We start from the raw sequence: 19,828 nt of genomic DNA, 5'->3' as shown, positions 1-19,828 counted from the left end.
GAGATTGGACGGAGAATTGGGGCAGTAGGAGCATGATTGCAGTCGCTTTACCGCAGTGTTGTCACAAAGAGGGAGCTAAGTCGAGAGGCAAAGTTCTCCATCTACCGTTCAATCCTTGTTCCTACCCTCTGTCTCCCTTAGAGATAAGGTGAGAAACACTGCTGTTCACGAGGGGCTCAGAGTAGAGCCGCTGCTCCTTTGTGTGGAAAGGAGTCAGTTGAGGTGGTTTGGGCACATTTTACGGATGCCTCCGGGACGCCTCCCTAGGGAGGTGTTTCTGGCACGTCCAGCTGGGAGGAGACCTCGGGGCAGACCCAGGACCAGGTGGAGGGATTATGTCTCAACACTGGCCTGGGATCCCCCAGTCAGAGCTGGCGGAAGTGACCAGGGAAAGGGAAGTTTGGGGCTCCCTGTTGAAGCTGCTGCCCCCGCGACACGGCTACGGATAAGCGGTGGAAGATGGATGAACTATATTTTTCTACGGTAACCATGAAGCTACTTTCTAAGTCAGCTGAACTGATTAGGCATCCAGATACAGCAAATAAGTTCTACTGGCTGTACTCCATCTCTTACCTAATGTCAGCTAGGTTGGATTCCAGCTCATCCTCTAACCCTGCACAGGATGAGGAGTTCAAGAAAATTGATGCAATCGTTTGGCAGGGAAAAATTGTTAAACCATTTAGGTCACCTTGCATGTTTTCTTCTGATGCCTCAGGCCTACAAAAAAAATACAAATTCTGATGACTGATTTTAGTGCTAACCTCAGAACAACATCCATCTAGTCATTTAGTCACCAACTGAACTAGACATTTTCAGACTGTTCATTCTGCATTGTACTACCGTCAAGTAAATAAAATATATCTTTACAAATCAGACAGACACACGAGATTTTCAATTTTTATTTACTTTTTGGACAATTTTTCCAGTGTCATCCATAACCGTTCACTTCAATGGTATTTGCATAAACTTTCATTCAATTCTAGGAGGATATAAACCAAGGTAGGCTGATGGTAGATGTTGAATTAGCAGCTAGCAAGCTAAATCTGCACTCTTCAAATTATACTCATTACAATAGCTGGGGGTCAGCCATGTTCCATGACTTTTCAGAGGAACAGTTAACATCCAGCTGTCCATTAGAAATGTACCTAGACATCATCTCTTCCTGGTTTGTATCTTTCTAGTTGTAAGGCTGATAAAAAAAAGGGCCATTGCTATTTAACAGAACAATCTGCATAGCAAGAGGAAGACAAAAGGTCTGGACACTGACCCAGTACAAACAATGAATAACACGTGACATCACTCGACAGATATGGCACAAGATGTTCTGTTTTACTCACAGATTTCATGGAGTGATGTACTTTTGAATAGTTCATTTGATAGCTAGTGTGAGGTTTGATACATTGGAGCTTAGGCCTAGTGTTGTAAGGAGTTTTAGTTCTGGCATAACCTCCAAGCATCTGGCAGTTTGAGTGGGTGCCATTCTGAAGTGGCCGAGACTGCATCCCGTCCTTTAGTAAAGTTTACCAATTCATAAGGCTAAAAGGTGCGTGCCACTAGTTGACCACATCCACAGAAGCACAGCAACTAGAGAGCAAAAGGTGATGTGACAGAACAACCATTACAGAGTGCCTGAGCGCTAACCGACAACTTCCACGCAGCTACATGATTAAAGCAGGAGAGGGGTGGGTTACTGAAACAGCTGGTCCATCATTGGTCAGGTATCATGTCTGATGCACGTCATGACCAGCAGTAACTCAATTCCATTACCCGACCCTGTGAAGGCAACTAAGATAAGGGCAGCGCAAAAAACTGATGTTTGGCCACCACCTAATTTGGTATAAAAGTTCAAATCACAATGAAATGCCAGGTCTTATAAACACTCGTCAGTCTAATGCAGACCGCAGACTTAACCAAACATTATTCAATTCTGTTGTAAAACAGTATCTTTTAATGCAGATACAAAGCTCACAGATCAATTACAGGATGTGAAAGCACTTTTAGACTGATGAATCTGCAAGAGCAGGCCAGAATTAAGTAGACAGAGGATAGCATTCTCAGAACTGAAGACTTATATGGTCAGCAGTCAGACCAGGTCAGCTGGGGGACAATGAAGGAGAAGATTGTGCCCGGTTAAGGTGATTGCCATCTGTAGCAGCATGGCTTAGAAGCGCTTGGGCCCCCAGGGAGAGGTTTTGGTTGCCACTGGGGCTCCAAAGCTGGGAAAATCTTCAGAGCTACTCATATCAGGGGCCTGAAAAGAGAAAAAAAAATGTTTTTAACAAAATTTGTGATCAATTTTCAATTCCATTCAGTGAGAACAGATGCAAGTCCTCACCTTCTCGTTGGCAGTGGTCCAAGGAGCCTCCCTCACCACAAAACCTTTGGATGGACCTCGATTTTCATCCATGGCAGCAACGCTACCCCCGGGAGGCCTCATGTAAGCCATCTTTGCCTCATTTTCCACAACATCTGCCATCTGACAGAAGTGGCACATATTAGACAAATATGCAAATTTTAAAGACTGCAGAATTTTTTTGTAGTATCTGCACCAAATTTTAAGTTTCAACCAACTTACGTATTCTTCTTCCAGGTTAAGAAGGTGGTCGATGGCTTCATCCACAAGCTCAGGGCGACCTGTGACTGTTACAAGGTTCGGGTCTGCAGCTCCACTCTGGGGAAACCTGAGATCAACCTAGAGGGAAAAAAAAAAAAAAGGAATCCTAAACCACATGAAAGACCGACTTTTTCTTAAAATTAATTTATGCAACAACGAAGTCAAAAAGTAAATTAAATAGTCTGCTTTGTTAACTCGACTTTTAAGCTGACCCTAAACACATTAGATGAGTCCAACCCTCACCTCGTACACCAAGACTTGCAGGGAAAAGCCAGCATTAATTAAAAACAACAACCCATGCTTGTTTATTTTTTACCAGAATTACAGAAAATATGTAGATTTCAACAAAACTTGGAAGAATGGAAAAGGGAACAACAGGGAATTTTGATACTAATTCAGATGAAGGGAAAAACTCAGAATTTCTTTTCCATCTCTTTAATATTGTGTGTTACTGCAGACATACCTTAAACTCATCCATGATCTTGCGGATTCCCTTGCCACGGGCTCCAATGATACGGGCATGGACCCGACTGTCCAGGTTGATGTCCTCAGAGACCATCTCCTCAAGCTCATCCACAATGGCCTGGATGGCATCTCGTGCTGCTATGGCTTTGTGCTCATACCCTGTTATTGTAATCTGATCCTATGGAGAAACAAATTCAATATGAGAAAAAGGTCAAAACAAGCAATGTCTCATCCCTCAGAACAATTTGTACGATGATCGTCACACTAGTTGTTGATTCCACAGAAATGTCGTACCTGATTTTCATCATTCTTTTCTGGGAACTGGATGTTGACATCATGCTCAGTGCGGATGTTTGTTATAATCGCACCCTTGCGGCCAATGATTTTGGGGTGATACTTGGGGTCCACAGTGATGGTCAGTTTAAAGCTCCTGAGTGCCTGTAGAGGAAGTTGGCAGAAAACATCACCAGGAAAGTTAACAATCATTTCCTTATTCAAGGTTATTGTGCCGGTGTTCTTCAGAGCAACCTCAGATAACTGCCATCAGTCATAAGAGCTGCCCAAGTACACACCAACTCTCAGTACACTGGCACAAAAGTCAAGGTTCACGTAACACTAACCCGGTCCTCCTGCTCGGCCTGCAGCTCTTTGACCCGCTCCAAGAGGCCGTCTTTGGCGCGGTCGAGGTGATTGGCCAAACCAGTGACAGCAATCTTATCAGACAGCATTTCAGGAGCAGGCACTTGAATATTAACCTGGAGGTAAACAGTGAGATCACTAGAAATTAGCATGACAGGGAAATATCATGCATCACTGTGCCAACACTAAATCTGTGATATGCACCTCAAATTCATCCATCATCTTGCGAATTCCGCTTCCTTTCTGTCCAATGATGTAGCGATGAAGCTCAAAAGGCACTTCCACCTCAATAGTGACGGGAACCAAAGCCTAACAAAAAGACAGTCAGGAGTTTCAGGATCAAATTCACGGAGACATCTAAAAATTCTGAAATTGCGTGAAATCGTGAATCAAATGTCCATGGTCAAAGTCACGGCTCATTCACAACACCCCCAACCTCAAGGCAATATTTTTGTGACTTCAGTATCAGAAGATTTTTCATTCTTTCCTTTATTAGATTATAAAATACCTTCAATGCCTCCACAGCAGCCTCACACCGCTCTTTCCGACCAGAAATCACAATCACATCACACTTCTTGGGTGCATTTGGATCAATAGGCTCCTTTATTTCTCCATTAGCCTCTCCATTCTCCTGAACAGGGGCTTCTGCAGAGGGTGCTGTAGAAAGAGTGAATGAGATTTAGCTTGGTGAGAACTTTTTTTGTTAAAGGAAAGAGAAAACATGTATAGATGCACCTGACATAAAATTTAGTTAAGTTCCAAAATGTCAACAAGCAAACTGAAAAAAATAATTTTCACCTTTAGGACTTATAAAAAACTTGTGGGTAATTCCTCTTAATTCTGTCTAGAGGTTTTTGATTTAACAGACTGGACCTTGTTACATACAGATGTACAATCACCGATAGCCATGAGCAACGGCTACACAGCTATCGGTGATTGCTGTGAGTTTGTTTGTTTTTTGTCCTACACACTGACAAAAAACACAACAAAAAAAAACAACCTTTTGTTCCAAAGTCATCATTCCAATCATCACTTGTTTACCTTGCGGGTCCTCACGCTCTGGGAACTTGATCTGTACATTGTGATCTCTGGTGATCTGCTGGATTCGAGAGCCCTTGGGGCCCATGATAGAACGGTGAAACTTCTGAGGAATCACACACTCAGTGGTCACTTGAGCATCCTGGACAAAAAAACGTTCACATATGGGTATTGTTAATATTTTGAACCAGAACGTGGGAGATGCTAAAAAAAAAATTCAGCAAACGAAAAGCGTCTCTACTGACCAAGTCCTCAACAATCTCCTGCATGCGCTTTTTGGCTGCTTCAACACATTCTTTGGCTCCTTTGAGGGTGACCTTCTCGCTCTGAGAACCAGTACGAGGGAAGCTCACCATCACACCTCCATATTCATCAGCGAGGTCCCGGAGGACTTGACCACGGCGGGCCACAAAGTAGCGGTGGTGCTTTGGATCGACGCTCATAGTGTCTTCAATAACATTGTCCTGTCAACACAGAGTAAATATCTTTGACATTCATTTATCTGTAAGACCCAGAACCTTCTCATCACACATCTCATAGGTTACCCCTTACCAAACTCTTGATGAGCTCCTCCAGCTCTTTCTGAGCCTCCCGCACTGCTTCTTCAGTGCCAATCACAGTGATGAGCTCTTGATCTTTGTCTTCTGCGGTGGGGAAGATGATCCTGGCTCCGGTGTTGTCACGAACTTTGCGAATGTTTCCACCGCCTTTCCCAATGAGGAATTTGTGGTATTCTGGCTTTGCACGCAGCTCAGCAGTGTGGCTCTTTGTTTGCTGTGGAAAATTGTTTTTGAAAACATTAGTGACAGAACAACATCAGGCATTGGTCAGCAAAATGATAACTCAATGATGACCAATGAAGACACCTGTATTCTACCGTTTACTAAACGTGAAACTGAAGCTACAAACACAAAGTCCAGCTTTAAATAGAGATACTGTATATGTAACAGTGAAAAGGGTTTTTCAAGATGCATGAAGAAAAAGCCACAGTAAGCGTTTTTGCCATTTTACTCCTCCCAATTGAGGGACACACACACACACACACACACACACACCTTTTCCTCTGCCAAAGCCAGCAGCTGCTGCTTGGCCTTCTCCACCTCCTCTACAGGGCCTCGGATGGTGACTTTATCGATCCCTGAGCCTTCAGTGGGAAAGTGGATGTGCACACCACCACACTCCTCCATGATGGAGCGCACAAAGCGACCCTTTGACCCAATCAGGGAGTTGTGTAGCTTGGAGGGAATGGATACTTCTACCTCAGTGATGTTTGCCTGGAGGAAACGAAACATTAATTAAACATAGCAGCTAGACATAGACCCCAAGATTTTAAGAGCCTAAAAAACTCACCAGCTCCTTCTGAATTGCCAAGATGCGATTTCGTGCAAGTTCACAGTTAGCCTTCTTTCCTGTGATGAGAATCATCTCAGAGTTGCTGTTCTCAGCAGGTAGATCGATTTTTGTGTTTGTTTCTTCCCGAATCTAGAAAGCAAAAGTAAGACAAAAAAGTAAAATCCAATCCACACAAAACATCTTTTAACTACAATTTTTCTGTAGGTACCTTCTTGATGTTTGACCCTCCCTTTCCAATTATGTTTCTGTGGAACTGCTTGAAGATGGGGACTGAGACAGAGAAACTGTTCTCCACCTGAAAAGGAAGCACGAAAATTTAAGACTTCGTAGCTGAGGAAGCCTAGTAAAGAATTAACACATTTATGTTTGGATATGTCAATTTTTGAGTAGCGATGTACCATTTCAGCCACTATCTTCTGCATGAACTTGGAACATTTTTCCACTTCAGTTCGTGGGCCCCTAAGTTGAACAATGTCACTTTTTTGTGCTGGGTCAGGGAAATTGATGATAACCTGCAACAAATATTAAGTACAATTAATAGATTGTGAGCTTTGTAGAAACATACCGCATATCAACAACACTTCATTCAACAAATACCAACTGTTTCAAACTCACCTCTGGGAATTTGTCACGAACTTCTTTAATCTTCTCTCCTTTTTGGCCAATGATGGCTCTGTGAAAACGTTGTTCAATGATCAGGTCCTTTGTACGCTCGTTCTCCTGTAAGAGACCGCATCTTTTAGTAGAAACACAACAAGACCTAATTTGTAGCATCATGCCTCTGAACTAAAGCTTGTGCCAACCATGCGTGACGCAAGCTCAAGCAGCTCCTTCTTGGCTTCCTGCACACCCTGGGGATCCCCCTCAATGCGGATCAGGTTGCTCTTCTCATTGTCAGGAGGGATGCGAACTGTCACTTTGTGCAGCTCCTTGATTCGGTTGACTAGAAATCAAAATCAGTAAGTATAGACTGAGACAAGTCCAGGTTTTGTTGCCATTCACTACCGTGGTCTTTCACATTAACTCTGTACTTACTGTTAACACCTCCTTTTCCAATCAGATGTCTGTGGAATTTGGGATCCACGCTGATCTCTGTATAGTCCATGCGGCTTATCTTTTGGGTGGAAGTAGAGAAAATCAGGAATCTTAACTGCTGCTTTACTGTGTGAATCTTCTTATGTAGAACCTAGTCTACTTTAAAGCACTCCTTTAAAACCATTTCAATGCTCAAAACCCTTAACTATAGAAAAACTGGCATTTTATCGACACCCAATGGTACAGGGAAAAAAAAATACTCACCAAATCCGTAACAACGGCTTCAATCTGGGTCTGAACCATCTGCACGTCTTTGGTGGGACCTTCCAGGGTAATTTTTTCTTCTCCCTCGGTGAACTCAATATGCACCTGAATGAAATTAGCATGAAAATATAGTCACAACTGATATTTTAAGAGCATTTTAAAGAAGCATGGCCAAAAAATTTTCTTCCAACACACCTTGGGCATTTGTTGTGTAATCTTGGCCAAGTTTTGCCCTTTCTTGCCAATAATGAAACGATGAAGCCAAGAAGGAGCTGAAACCGAGGAAACAGTGTAGCTGTTTGCCTGCAAAGGGAAATACATTTTTAAAATTACTCCTTCAAAGCAATTTCAAATTACCGAGGAAAAAGATCCCCTGAAATTTCTACCACACCTTGGCATAAACTTCAGTGAGGGCCTGACCCAGACGGTCCGGTTCCCCACGGAGGATGACAGTTTCTGAGCTGCTGTCGGTTGGTGGGATTTCAACTGAGACGCCAGTTTTATCCAAGATTTCCTGCAGGGTGTTTCCCTTGGGGCCAATCACATACTTGTGCTGAGATTTCTTCACTTCCACAGCAATAGTAGTGGCATTCTTCTTCTGCATCACAAAGGATAGAATGTTAGCATTTAACACATTTAAACCTCCCTCACAACCACGATCTACTAACAATGTTAACCAATGTGTTTGAGGTTTTCATACCTTGTCTTCAATAATCTTCTTGATCATAGCCACAGCAAGGGCCACCTGCTCCTTTTCCCCAGTGATGACAATCTCTGTCTTGTTCACACTTTGAGGGGGGACATTAATGCGGGCACCAGTCTCCTGCATCATCTCTCCTACCAGCTTATTGTAGGCACCGGTGATGAATGGGTGATACACTTTGTCGATGTTCACTCGTTCCACAGCACGTTTGTCCTAAGGGTAAGGGGTTCAGAAGAAAGCAGTGAAAGTGTATCCTAAAGCTGCCATATCTCTGAAGTAAGCTAGTCGTCTCTCATTACCTGCTCAGCAGAGATCAACAGGATCTCATGCTTTGCCTTCTCAAGGCCCTCCTTGGTACCAGAGATCTTGATCTGGTTGCTGGGGTCGTCAGGTCGTGGAATCTGAATTTTGGTGGCTGTCTTGAGTTCCAACTCCTGAAGCTTCTCCCCATTTTTGCCAATGACAAAACGATGGTGTTCTTTGGGGATGGCAACAGTAGCTGAAGCCTGATAGGGGATTAAATATAAAATGTCCCCGTCACATTTCAAACTAATTATGCCAGACATATTTTCTACTGAAGATAGTTCTCTCGACCTGAGTCTGCAGTCGGGATACAATCTCCTTGCGGGCCTTCATCACAGCCTCTAACTTTCCAGAAACCATGATGGAGAGACCCTGATCTTTAGCCAAGGAGAGTTCCAGGTGAGCTCCGGTCTTGTGCATGATGTCGACACAAACCTTCGCTTGGTCTCCTTCCCCAAACTGGTTGATGTCCTTGTACTTGCGCTCCTCCAGAGGCACATGGAAAACCTGATTCATGTGGAAAAACAAAAAAGATATTAATTTAATAGAACAAATTATTGTTACCATCGGGACTGTTTTGAGATCTTTATCATATTAAAACAAAAACACCAAGTCGAAACTACACCTGAAAAGACCAAAATATGAAAAGTAAAAATCCTCCAATATAAATTATCTTTCAATGCCTGTGGGAAAAAAGAAATGTGGTTTTCCACAATGACACTACAAAACAACTAATAACCATTTAGAAAAACTAATGATAGGCCTGAAATATTAACTGTAAATTCAAAACTAATTCACAGAAAAATTTAAAATATTTTTTTAATTAAACAGTGGCATTGGGTAATTGTACATTCATTTAAGTACAATCACTGACCAAAGACAGTATTTAAGGAATTGGAAACACGTTTAATTTATCTGGGGGGGGGGGGCACAGATACTGTTCACTGCCTGTCAGGGCAGGTCAGCTTGCACCCGATTTCTTTTTGGATAAGGTTCAATATTGATGACCTCAGATAATTCATAGTATCAACAGCCCACATTCTGCCTCAGCTTGATGAAATGAATATACTTGTGGGAGAACAAAGGGCACAACTTTGGCTTTAAACATTAAGGAAGTAAAAATCCATCATAAACATTTTCATTTCTCCACCACCTGGAGTTATTGAAGTTACTGCAATGTAATACAAAAAACTAAGGTGCCTACATGTAACCAAAAAGGCAGCTGTCTGTGGAACTTTTTTTTTTTTAATCTCCCTTTACTTTCGCTTGACGCTATCCAATGTAGTTCAGCCTTTGTAGAAAGTTAAAAAGGTCATGGGGTCGTCCCATTTTCCTGAGTTGGTAAGCTGTTGCATTTGTGAGCTTTTAATTCATAACATGGGAACAACATGGAAAAGAAAATCTGTGGCATTTCTTTTGCTAAACATATTTTAAAAACATGTGTTTGGAAACTTATTCCTGTGATTTTGTCCCACAGTTGCTGCTGACCTAGAGTATTCCCTAAAACCCATCAAATAGCAAAATTGATATGTGTAATGTTACAAATTAGATGAGCAAAGGTAATGTTAATTGTTGCTATTTAAACATTTTCTGATCATCAACAAACATTTATGTTACTATTTTAATACCAAAAGGTCATCTAATATTTACAGGGAAAAGTTAAATGTACTTGTGGAAATGAAGGAAACTACCACATGAACAACAAGGAAGTGGATGCCAACTTCCATGAAAAACTGCATAGATGCAAAACTCAGTCTTTAAGTTACCTGCTGTGTTTACAAAAAAGTAGTAAATGTTCCAAGCCGTGGTTTTGTCTTTGAAAATGTTATACCTGGGTGATAATAGAAGACTTGAGAGGACGGATCTTGGATGTCCAGGCGTTGGTGGTTTCCTGGGTCCCCTCAGGTGAGGATGCCTTCTCAGGCAGAGGTGGGAAGGCATCCTTGTACGTAGGAAGGGATTCCTCCTCCTCTCCAGCACCGGTTCCTGCCACAGCAGCTGAAAGCAAAAAATGTCAGCTCATGGCAACAAATGAATTTCCATATCAAGTGTAGTCTTATAAATCCAAATACTCACCACCGCTCTGCTCTGTCAGGAGCCCACTGCGGTGCTCATTGAAGCTTTCCTGCGTAAGTACAGCGACTGAGCTCATGATTAAAATCCCACGCCAACACAGAGTCCGAGTGTGCCACTGAAAGAAAAGTTAACGTGAATAAATTTCACAGTAGAAACAGAAAAAAATTTATAGAAATAGAAAATTTAGACTGAAAGATTCTTGCACTATTACAACATTTTGAAAGTAGGAACAATTTTGGTTGTGTTAAAGATATTTTTTAAAAATATCTATCATGTTTTTACATTTCCATTTTTCATCTAAATGACCAGAGATTAAAACAGCAGATTTTGTGTTAAATGATGCCCAATTATATGAATTTTATCGCAGATCATCATGTCTGTTCCTGCCTGTACATTTACACATGAACACTGCTCATGTGTAAATGTACAGGATCTGAAAAATTCCCTATTTAACCAAGAAATTCCATTTTACCATAATATTATACATGAGTGTTGAAAACTACCGGTACTTCAATAATTAAACAATGGCAAACAGTCACCCTCTGAAGTGTCGCATGGATTTTCCCCACTATCTAAATCCACGATCAATAGAGGCCATGTCTATCACAGCTTGTCACACATCTAACCTCAACGTCAGCACTGAATGACAGTGAGCTCAGACTATATGACGACTTTAACATGATGACAATCTCTGAAAAGAAAAAAAATCCACTGGGGTAGGGGCCACATAGAGGGGCAAAGGTGCATTTTGTCTGAGTGTTAGAAACCAGTTTGTATTCTGTTTGTCGGTCTTTGCTCAGTGCTATTCAGCACTTGAGTAGTAAGTAGGCACCAAGGTTAAGAGGATTTTTCCGCCGCTGAACATCCATGTTGGATTGGATTAAAGTATAGCTCCACCAACAGAAATCTAAAATGTCCTGTACAAAGCCAACTTTCTTGTCCATGACGTTTATAAAAAAGATAACTCCAGCTACTTTGATCTTTTGATTAAATATACTTGAAAATGCTGACTGACTCATTGGCAGTCATTTATTTTGCCGGTTGACACAGGAAATAATTGAAAAGGTACTGGGATGGAAATTTGATTTCGCTTCATTACAAATTATATGAATCCATCTGTAAATCACAAATCACCACTTCCATGGTCTGCCCAGTTGATTAAAAAAAACAAAGGAATGTGAATTGTTTCATAGTGGATTTCGCCCCTAAGCAAACCTGAAATTTATTGAAAGAACAGAACTTGTTGCTATTCAAATATTTTTTTTCCATAAAAATTTAAATTCAAGGAAATTCCCTTCAAGCTTTAATATTTTTGTAGTCGGTTTACAGGCTGTTTTTCTCCTACGGTTTTATAAAACCCCGTTATTGGCCCCCTTCTTGTCAGGCTTCATAATCTTAAGGCTGCTCTGTCCAGCACTAATTACCGTTTGCAGACCCTGTAAATCTGAATCTCCTTCATATTAACAAAGATTTGAAAAAGAACCTTTATAAAAAAGAAAACACTACATTGTTTGGATTGAACTTGAACAAATGAATTGCGGAAGCACAATACACAGGATGAATTTTGGAAACATGCTGTACCCAGCTGTTTGGCAATAGATGACCAACAAATCCATGATGGGGGGGGTAACCAAATCTTAATAGAAAAGAATGTGTGTTTTTATCAAATAAATTACAAATATTTACATTAAATTCTACTGCATAATAACAAAACTACTTGTATTTTTTAAAAACCAAATCTTTTTAGAGACTGAAGATAAAATCATGCCCCTTGTGCTCACTGCTAAATACACTGAGAGGGAGCTAGAGTACTATGAAAATGATGTTTCCACCACACTTCAGGACTGCTTCTTTTAGAAAACCCTTCATGTCAAAGTAACAAGGATGAACGCCTGATTTAAAAGACCATGAGCCCAAAACAAGTTTGTCTTTTTTCGATCATGTTGATGTTACATATCCAAGGTTAGGTAGTAGTGCTTTATTCTTCTTTCAACCTTTTAGTTATTTACAACAAGATAATGCACGCATATTTGAGTAAATACAATAACAGAGGTCTATGAAACAATACTGGATCACATTTCAACTTAACTTATATTGTTTGATGTTGAATTTCAACATCAAACAATATTGTATTACAATACAACTATATTGTAATACACTGTTTTGCCAGATTCTTGCCATTACACATCTCTCATGTCAGGGCCTTAATACTAATAATTGTACTTACCAGCTAAATGGTCAGTTACCAGATAATCCGTCCTGTAAAGATGTAAGTTCCCGTCAGCCTGCCAGCTTTTGCCTAAAAACCGACATGAAAAACATCAGGTCATACTGAAGTAACCACTGATACCATTTCTAAAATGAAACTGCTCTCACCAGTTCATCTCATTTCCAATTGATCTCAGGCACAGTTTAAAGTAACCACAGCTGTTCCTTACAGCATATTGTTCTGAATACTAGCTTGATATTTCGAGGCAGATAACATTCACGCAATTTTTTATACGCATTTATGAATTAAGGACCAAATAATGTTTAACAGTGTTCTACTTTGGGTTTTGTGCTGAAGCAGAGATATCTTCTGACCTTTCCCCCCACATTATTGAGGCAACTTTTGCCCGATTACTTCTATTTACCCCAGAAGATGAAGTAATACCTCCTCAGCCAATATGTGAATTACAACTCATTGCAGCCTTGGTGGACTCTCTTCTACTACTGGGAGCCGGGATGAGTTTATATTGGTGACTAAAACTACTGCTTAAAAAATGAGCTTCAAATAAGAAAAATTTTGAAAAACAACCAAGAAAGAAGTCCACCGACATTTGATGGTAGTTTTACTTTATATTGACCAACCCAGGAGTTCATTTATGGTGACCGACTGGTAGTAGATTAATGCTGATGGACTGGTTAAGCAAGCTAAACTTGCATTTACGTTAGCTGTAGGAGGACAACCTTAGGGCCTACAGAATAGAAAACCTAATCCCAGATTAAGATTTAAGTGTCTGGTTAGTGTGAGTGCTAACATGGTATCAAATTAACCTTAGTAGCTGCCAGCGAGACATTACACTTATGCTAGCTGTCGTCATGTGGGCTCGCTTCTATCTCAACTATACAAATGTCTAAAAAGATTAACATGTCAGCGACACACAGACAACGTTGGTTGCGAAGTAATTGTGTGCGCCTCGTCTCATCAGTAGTGTCTTCGTTAGCTCAATCCCTGTAGCATGGATTACTGTACTGCCATTAGCTCCGAAGCCCTAGCATGTTAGCAAACTTGCTAAAAACTTTGCCTATGGTGTCTGCCGCTGTGACACGTAGCTGCTCGGCTAACACGTAGCTGGGCTCACTTTACAGCCCCACGCACAACTTCAGCCTGTACCTTCTACATTCCACAGGGAAAAAAAAAAAAGACATTAGCAGTGGATTGTAAATTAAAAATATCTTTCATAACCTTGAATTGAACGTCATTTTCTTACAAACCATCAAAGGCTACAATGCCTTTAAAAAGTTTAACCTTAGCTTTAGCTAGCGAGTTCATGTTAGCTTGCAGTTTGTTAGACTAGCTCGCCAAGTCCACGTAGGCATACAGCTGAGCCGCGGACGGATGACACGGAGTCAGGCCACAACACACTGTAACGTCCACGGCTCCACGACAGCGTGTATTTCTAACAAGTACAGTTATGTGATAAACATATAGAACACGTATATGTCGTTTCTAATACCAGCACGCACACGTCTCATAGAAAAGACAGTGTTACTCACTTATTTTCTGTACTCGTCTGCCCTGAAGGTGCAGAAGCTGAGATGATTCCACTGGCGAGAAGGTGGGATCGAAGTGTGACGGATATATACCAGATCCGCCCACCAATCACATCCTCCGACGTCACGTCGGAGAGTCCGATTACAAACATCCACAACTGATTTTCACGTCGAACTCTTGTGTAACTCCCGAACTTTGACTTCACGTGGTGCCTACAGAAATATAGGACATAGTGTAATTAATGTTGTATTGCCCCGATATGAGAAACCTGTCCTAAAGTCAGGATGTGTTCAGAACCAATTTTACAGGAGAGAATGTACAAAGACAAAAAGAACTTGTGCAAAATGTTTATATTGATTTCTAGAGGTCTTGGGTGGTTTCTCTGCATGTTTTTGGCCTTGCCTTAAAGGACAAACTACTCCTGCAAAAAATCAAATCCAGAAAGGCCACGGTGATTGGCTCTCAGAAAGCAATAAGAACATACCAAACATTCCTGCACGTTTACTGAGTTTGTGGTTAGCAGTCTCACAACGAGAATGTTTTCAGTTCAGCTCCATCTTCTGACCTGAGGCCTGTGTGAACACACAACATTAGTAGTTCTAAACTGCAATGACACAGTGACCTTTCCATCATGTACCCACCACTCACCTTCATCAGCTGGGACAGGTTGTGAATGTTATCAACTTTAACAATCCCATGGGAAATTGCTTGTCCACTCTAGCACACAGTGGTGGTTAGTCACATGCATGTATATATAGTGGGTACAGGCCCGTAACCTCAGCAGTGCTTGGGAGGTGACCTGACAACTCCTACTGCCAGTTCACACTCCAAACTTTTTGACCAACATGGATACTGGTGACCCTGTGAGCCGCCCCTGTTCTAACTTCTAGGTGGCACGACCCTACACGGGGATGACAGTAACCAGGATGGATGGATGGATGGATGGATGGATGGACGGATGGATGTACATAACAGGCACCAGTATTAGTATTTTAAAAACTAGTATTATATTTTGTTTTTGAATTCCCCTGATCTAATCATTTTAAGGTCATATTGTTGTTTTCTACTGTTCTATTTATTCTATTTTTAAGGATATGTTGCAAATGGAAAGTTATCTAACTTTGTTTGAATTTGAGTCAGTTTTAGGGCAGAGGTGCATTCTCTAAAAAAAAAAAGATGAGAGGGGCTACATTTTCTAGCCTTTGTCATTCCTCAGCTGAAGTGCACAACATCACGAAGTCCACAGTTTTAACAAACAAAATAAATAGGTACAGCAGCATAAGGGAAATTTATTCCCTTGAGAAATTACAATAATTTAAATGTTTACAATATTTCAGTGGGGAGGTTGAAGGAGTCATCTTTACCATCTATGAATACCCAGTGTTTCCTTTCATGCTTGACTGATAAGATGATGGGACTTTGTATACTGTCTAATGTAATAGTTTCTGAGAGTTCATGAATGTAAGCATCGCTAACAGACGACATTCCAGTGAGTTTGTGTAATGTACTGATTGAATGTAGATGACCCAAACGCATAAAATCATTAGATTATGTTTAGTACAAATGTCAATTTATTGTCAGTTATCAGGAGGAAGTCCTCCAGAAATTCTTTGGTTGGATGCAAACAAAATAAAGATAAATAAGAATAGGTCACTAATCTGTTACCCACTTTATAGCTGGTGGTTAACATGCATGTTATATTATTATTGTTAAAGCATCAATGGATTAGTTTGTATTAAAGATTAATAGTGTAAGAAAAAAACCTACAATGAAGCATAACCTTTTGTCAGCACAGTTAATTAATTCCCATTATTAAATTAAAATATTTTGACTGAATCTTAGCAGCACAGTGGAGCACTGAGCAGCACTGTTGTCTCACAACAAGAAGGTTCAGATGCCAACTGAGAACCTCAAACTTTTCTGTGCAGAGCTTGCATGTTCTACCCAGGTTCTCCACCTTCCTCCCGCCATCAAAATATTCAATATAGGAGAATTGGTGACATAATGACCCACAGGCCCAAATTTGAGTGTATATCTCTTTTGTGTGAATAAACAGCAAGAGCCAAATTGGAGGCTAGCCCAGGGTGAACCATACCTCCAGCCCAGTGTCAGCTGGGGTAGTCTCTGAAATGTAAAACTGACAAGTTATATAACATAAGGGCACAAGTGTGTTTGACATTAAAAAAGAAAAAGACAAATGCACAGTAAAAAGCATAGTCCTGACCTCATGCGCCTCCATCCTTGACACTTTATCAAACCTGGGAATTCTTTATCATTATTAGTAGTTAGCCACTTGACTGTTGGAATTTTTATTTATTCATTAATTTTCTGAACTTTTTTATTCTCTGTGTGTCAAACTCATTTTCACCGAGGGCCACATCGGGCCAGATGTAACTTATAAATGTAACTCAATGAAATTTAAAATGAATGTAACTATAGTAATCCTTGATATTAAATAAAAAAATCTTTGCTTGTTGCTGCGTAATAACATAAATCTTTTTAATCTGTCAGGTTATGAAACCCACAGAACTCCATCAATGAAGGACTATACTATCCAAGTGAATGAAGAAAAATAACATCAAACACAAGTTAGGACGTTAACTTTGTTCAAAATGTTTTGGTCTCGAGTTAAAATGGGCCAAATTGCTGCATTGTGGAAAATGTAGTTTCTCCTCACGGCACGCTTCTGATCTATTTATTTTTTACCTTTTTATGCTCTTACGGGCCACATAAAATGATGATGGCGGGCCACATTTGGCCACAGGGCTCATCCTTGAGTTTGACACATATGCTCTAGGGTCACAGAAAGACTGAGTCTGTCCGTTCTTGGGTGTACACCCTGGACAAGTCACCTGTCGCCTGCATGTCCTCACAAAAAGACAAAGAGCCGATCACTCACATGCCTCTGAACAACTCACCAGTTCACCTGGAACTGCTGGAAAGAAGACAGAGGGAATCCATGCAGTCCCAGGAGCTCATTTAGGTTTGAACCTTCTTGCATTAAGCCAATGGTGTTACTAACAGCTCATTCATTCATTCATTCATTCATTCATTGAAGCCAAATGGCTTTATTGCTGTCATCATCCATCCATCCATCTTCAACTACTTTATCTGTTGTTGTGGGTCACGGGGAGCTGGAGCCTATTCCAGCTGACTGAGGGCGTGAGGCGGGGAAAACTCCAGGCGCCACACGAGTACATTGCGGAGCCACACAGAGACACAGACAAGCATGCACACACACACACACACACACACACACACACACACACACACACACACACACACACACACACACACACACACACACACACACACACACACACACACACACACACACACACACACACACACAGGTTTACTCACTGCTTTGTCTGCTTTGTCACTGCTGGAGGTGACGTCAGCTAGAAATTCACTCTGTATTCCTTAAGTATGAAAGGAGCATTAATCCATTTTTTAAAAAGTGTGAATACTGGATATATGTCTGAGAAATATCGCCTTACAAAGGTGTGTGTGTGTGTGTGTGTGTGTGTGTGTGTGTGTGTGTGTGTGTGTGTGTGTGTGTGTGTGTGTGTGTGTGTGCGTGCGTGCGTGCGTGCATGTGTGTGTGTGGTATACCTTCAGACTTACAAATGTGCAGTGGGTCAGTCTGCGTGGGCTCAGCTGAATCAGCAGAGGGCGCTAGAAGTACAAAAAGAAGATTGGTCGAGCTTCGATTCGAAGTTCTGAGTCGACATCTTACATTTAAAAACATTTAAACACTCAGCCTGGACTGTAATAGGCACTCCACAAATCACGATAAGATAAGGTATTCAGGTGGAAGAAGAGCCAGTGGTTCACATGCGGGTACTGGGTCACATGTCGGCCACTGACCAGCAGATGGCGGAACACGTTGTGGTTTTAATGAAGGCTGAGACTGGAGAGCCTCGGTCGAGCGCTGAGGCAGGAAACGGTTCGGAATAAACGTTCAGTCAAACGCCTCTTCACTCATACCCACCCCCTGTCCCTCCTTCAATAAATCTGAATTAAGATGGCTAAATAGAACGGAATGTCTCCATGAGTTTAATCCGAATGTCGCTGAGACCACGCCCACTTGTCCCGGCTATGGAACAGATTTGAGTACTGTACATTTTTACCCCAGATGAAATTCTGAATTCTTAGTTTTGTGATGCACATTTTTTATAATTGTTCTGTTCCATTCACTTTTATTTGCGTACAGCTTTGTGGGTTCCAAATACTGTAGCAGTCGGACGTCCTAGTGGCAGAATGCTGCAGAAGCGCCTGAATGAGTTACTGTAGTCCGTTTGAGTTTGTTTTTTACCTGATTTATTGTATTTTTTCCTGTTTAGTCTATTTGGGTACTCTGTTGGTTTGTGTCCGTCTTCCTGCTTATTCTGTTCGTCCGTCCGTATGTCTGTCCGCCTGTCTGTCATTTGTCTGTCTGTCAGTTGAGCTGCGAATGCGTCACCATATCCAGCATATCCAAGATGTATGACGATTGTCCCGTTTGGTTTGTCTGTCTTCAGACAGACAAACAGACAGGCAGGTAGGCAGGCTTCATGCAAAGTCCCGTCTTTTGCAGTATCTTTTGTTTTACAGTAATGTTAATTGTATTATATGGTCCTTTGTGAGACACAGGTGTATGTCGGTAATGATGTGCACACACTTGAAACTATTATGGAATGTCATGATCCAGGAGTTGGTATTGTTGTTCACACTGAGCACATGTCAAAAGTTGTTGGATCAGGTTTCATCTTTCAAACTGATTCTGGCTCACTGCAATTTGAACACATTCAGTGGGCGATGATTCCCACTTGTTATAATATTATCATCAATAACAATATCGCTTGTTCATTGTTCAGGGTACATAGTTCTTTGAGTTCTTAATTCATTCCCTTTATTCAGTCTATGTTCATTCAGTCTTTGAAACTTAACTGCTTGTAATTGCTGAAAGATGAAGTATGTTGAAAAGTAGTGAAAGAAAACGCTGGTGAGTCATTGATTAAATGTTTAAAAAAATGACTTCATGGTTATGAACTGCACCTAAATCATGACATAGATATGGGGGATATACAGTATTATATGTAATATAATGAGATATATACAAAACATACAAAAATTTCAACAATACATCCTCAAGAGGGCAAAACGACTCTAGACACTATGTCTCTCCCATAACTAGAAAAAATAAATAAATAATTTTGATTCATTGTCTCAACAAGTCTTGTGTTGAACTTGCGACTTGTCCGGGATGTCCCAGCTGCAATAGGTTCTCCATCAACAGATAAGCGGTGACTGAAAATTGATGGAGAGATTAACAAATGCTCAGAGAAACATGAACAGACACCTGTCTTATTTGTTAATGGAAAGAAAAAAATTAAAAAGCAAATACATGGTACTAAAAATCATATGTGGAACCAAGCTCTATACCTCAGCATGTGAGGAAGAGATGCAGATATATCTGCATTTACTCCGAAACTGAAAGGTTTCTGCTTAAGGCATAGGTATACATGTACCTTTTCACAGGTGTTCTGTGAAAATCTGTCAAGTGTCAACATGTAATTGGAAAAAAGGAGGCTAAAAT

General features: G+C 40.9%; 1 protein-coding gene across 1 annotated transcript; it reads right to left on the bottom strand.

The window, feature by feature from the left end:
- Positions 1-885: 885 nt before the first annotated feature.
- Positions 886-14,334, bottom strand: hdlbpa (high density lipoprotein binding protein a). The gene is made up of 28 exons (XM_068318992.1): positions 14,250-14,334; positions 12,718-12,789; positions 10,491-10,605; positions 10,246-10,412; positions 8,706-8,921; positions 8,411-8,617; positions 8,109-8,324; positions 7,800-8,006; positions 7,604-7,711; positions 7,409-7,513; positions 7,145-7,223; positions 6,913-7,052; positions 6,725-6,829; positions 6,508-6,621; positions 6,318-6,404; positions 6,107-6,238; positions 5,812-6,030; positions 5,309-5,530; positions 5,002-5,220; positions 4,760-4,898; positions 4,227-4,375; positions 3,923-4,027; positions 3,700-3,834; positions 3,374-3,517; positions 3,078-3,257; positions 2,576-2,692; positions 2,336-2,476; positions 886-2,251 (listed from the first exon to the last, which is right to left on the bottom strand). The coding sequence occupies exons 3-28, from the start codon at positions 10,564-10,566 to the stop codon at positions 2,162-2,164; spliced, it is 3,819 nt and encodes a 1,272-aa protein (XP_068175093.1). The 5' UTR covers positions 10,567-10,605; positions 12,718-12,789; positions 14,250-14,334; the 3' UTR covers positions 886-2,161.
- Between the last annotated feature and the right edge of the window lie 5,494 nt (positions 14,335-19,828).

Source organism: Antennarius striatus, chromosome 7 (genome assembly GCF_040054535.1).
Source record: "Antennarius striatus isolate MH-2024 chromosome 7, ASM4005453v1, whole genome shotgun sequence".
Classification (NCBI taxonomy): domain Eukaryota; kingdom Metazoa; phylum Chordata; class Actinopteri; order Lophiiformes; family Antennariidae; genus Antennarius; species Antennarius striatus.
Note: the sequence above shows the minus strand (reverse complement) of the source record. Positions and strands in the feature narration are given on the sequence as shown.

Bases quoted from the DNA above. Each gene is read 5' to 3' on its own strand.
- hdlbpa (XM_068318992.1), bottom strand. From the start codon at position 10,566: ATGAGCTCAGTCGCTGTACTTACGCAGGAAAGCTTCAATGAGCACCGC. The intron at 3,518-3,699 runs GTTAGTGTTACG...CTTCCTCTACAG, and splicing joins AGGCCGAGCAGGAGGACCGG to GCACTCAGGAGCTTTAAACT. The intron at 2,252-2,335 runs GTGAGGACTTGC...TTCTCTTTTCAG, and splicing joins GGACCACTGCCAACGAGAAG to GCCCCTGATATGAGTAGCTC.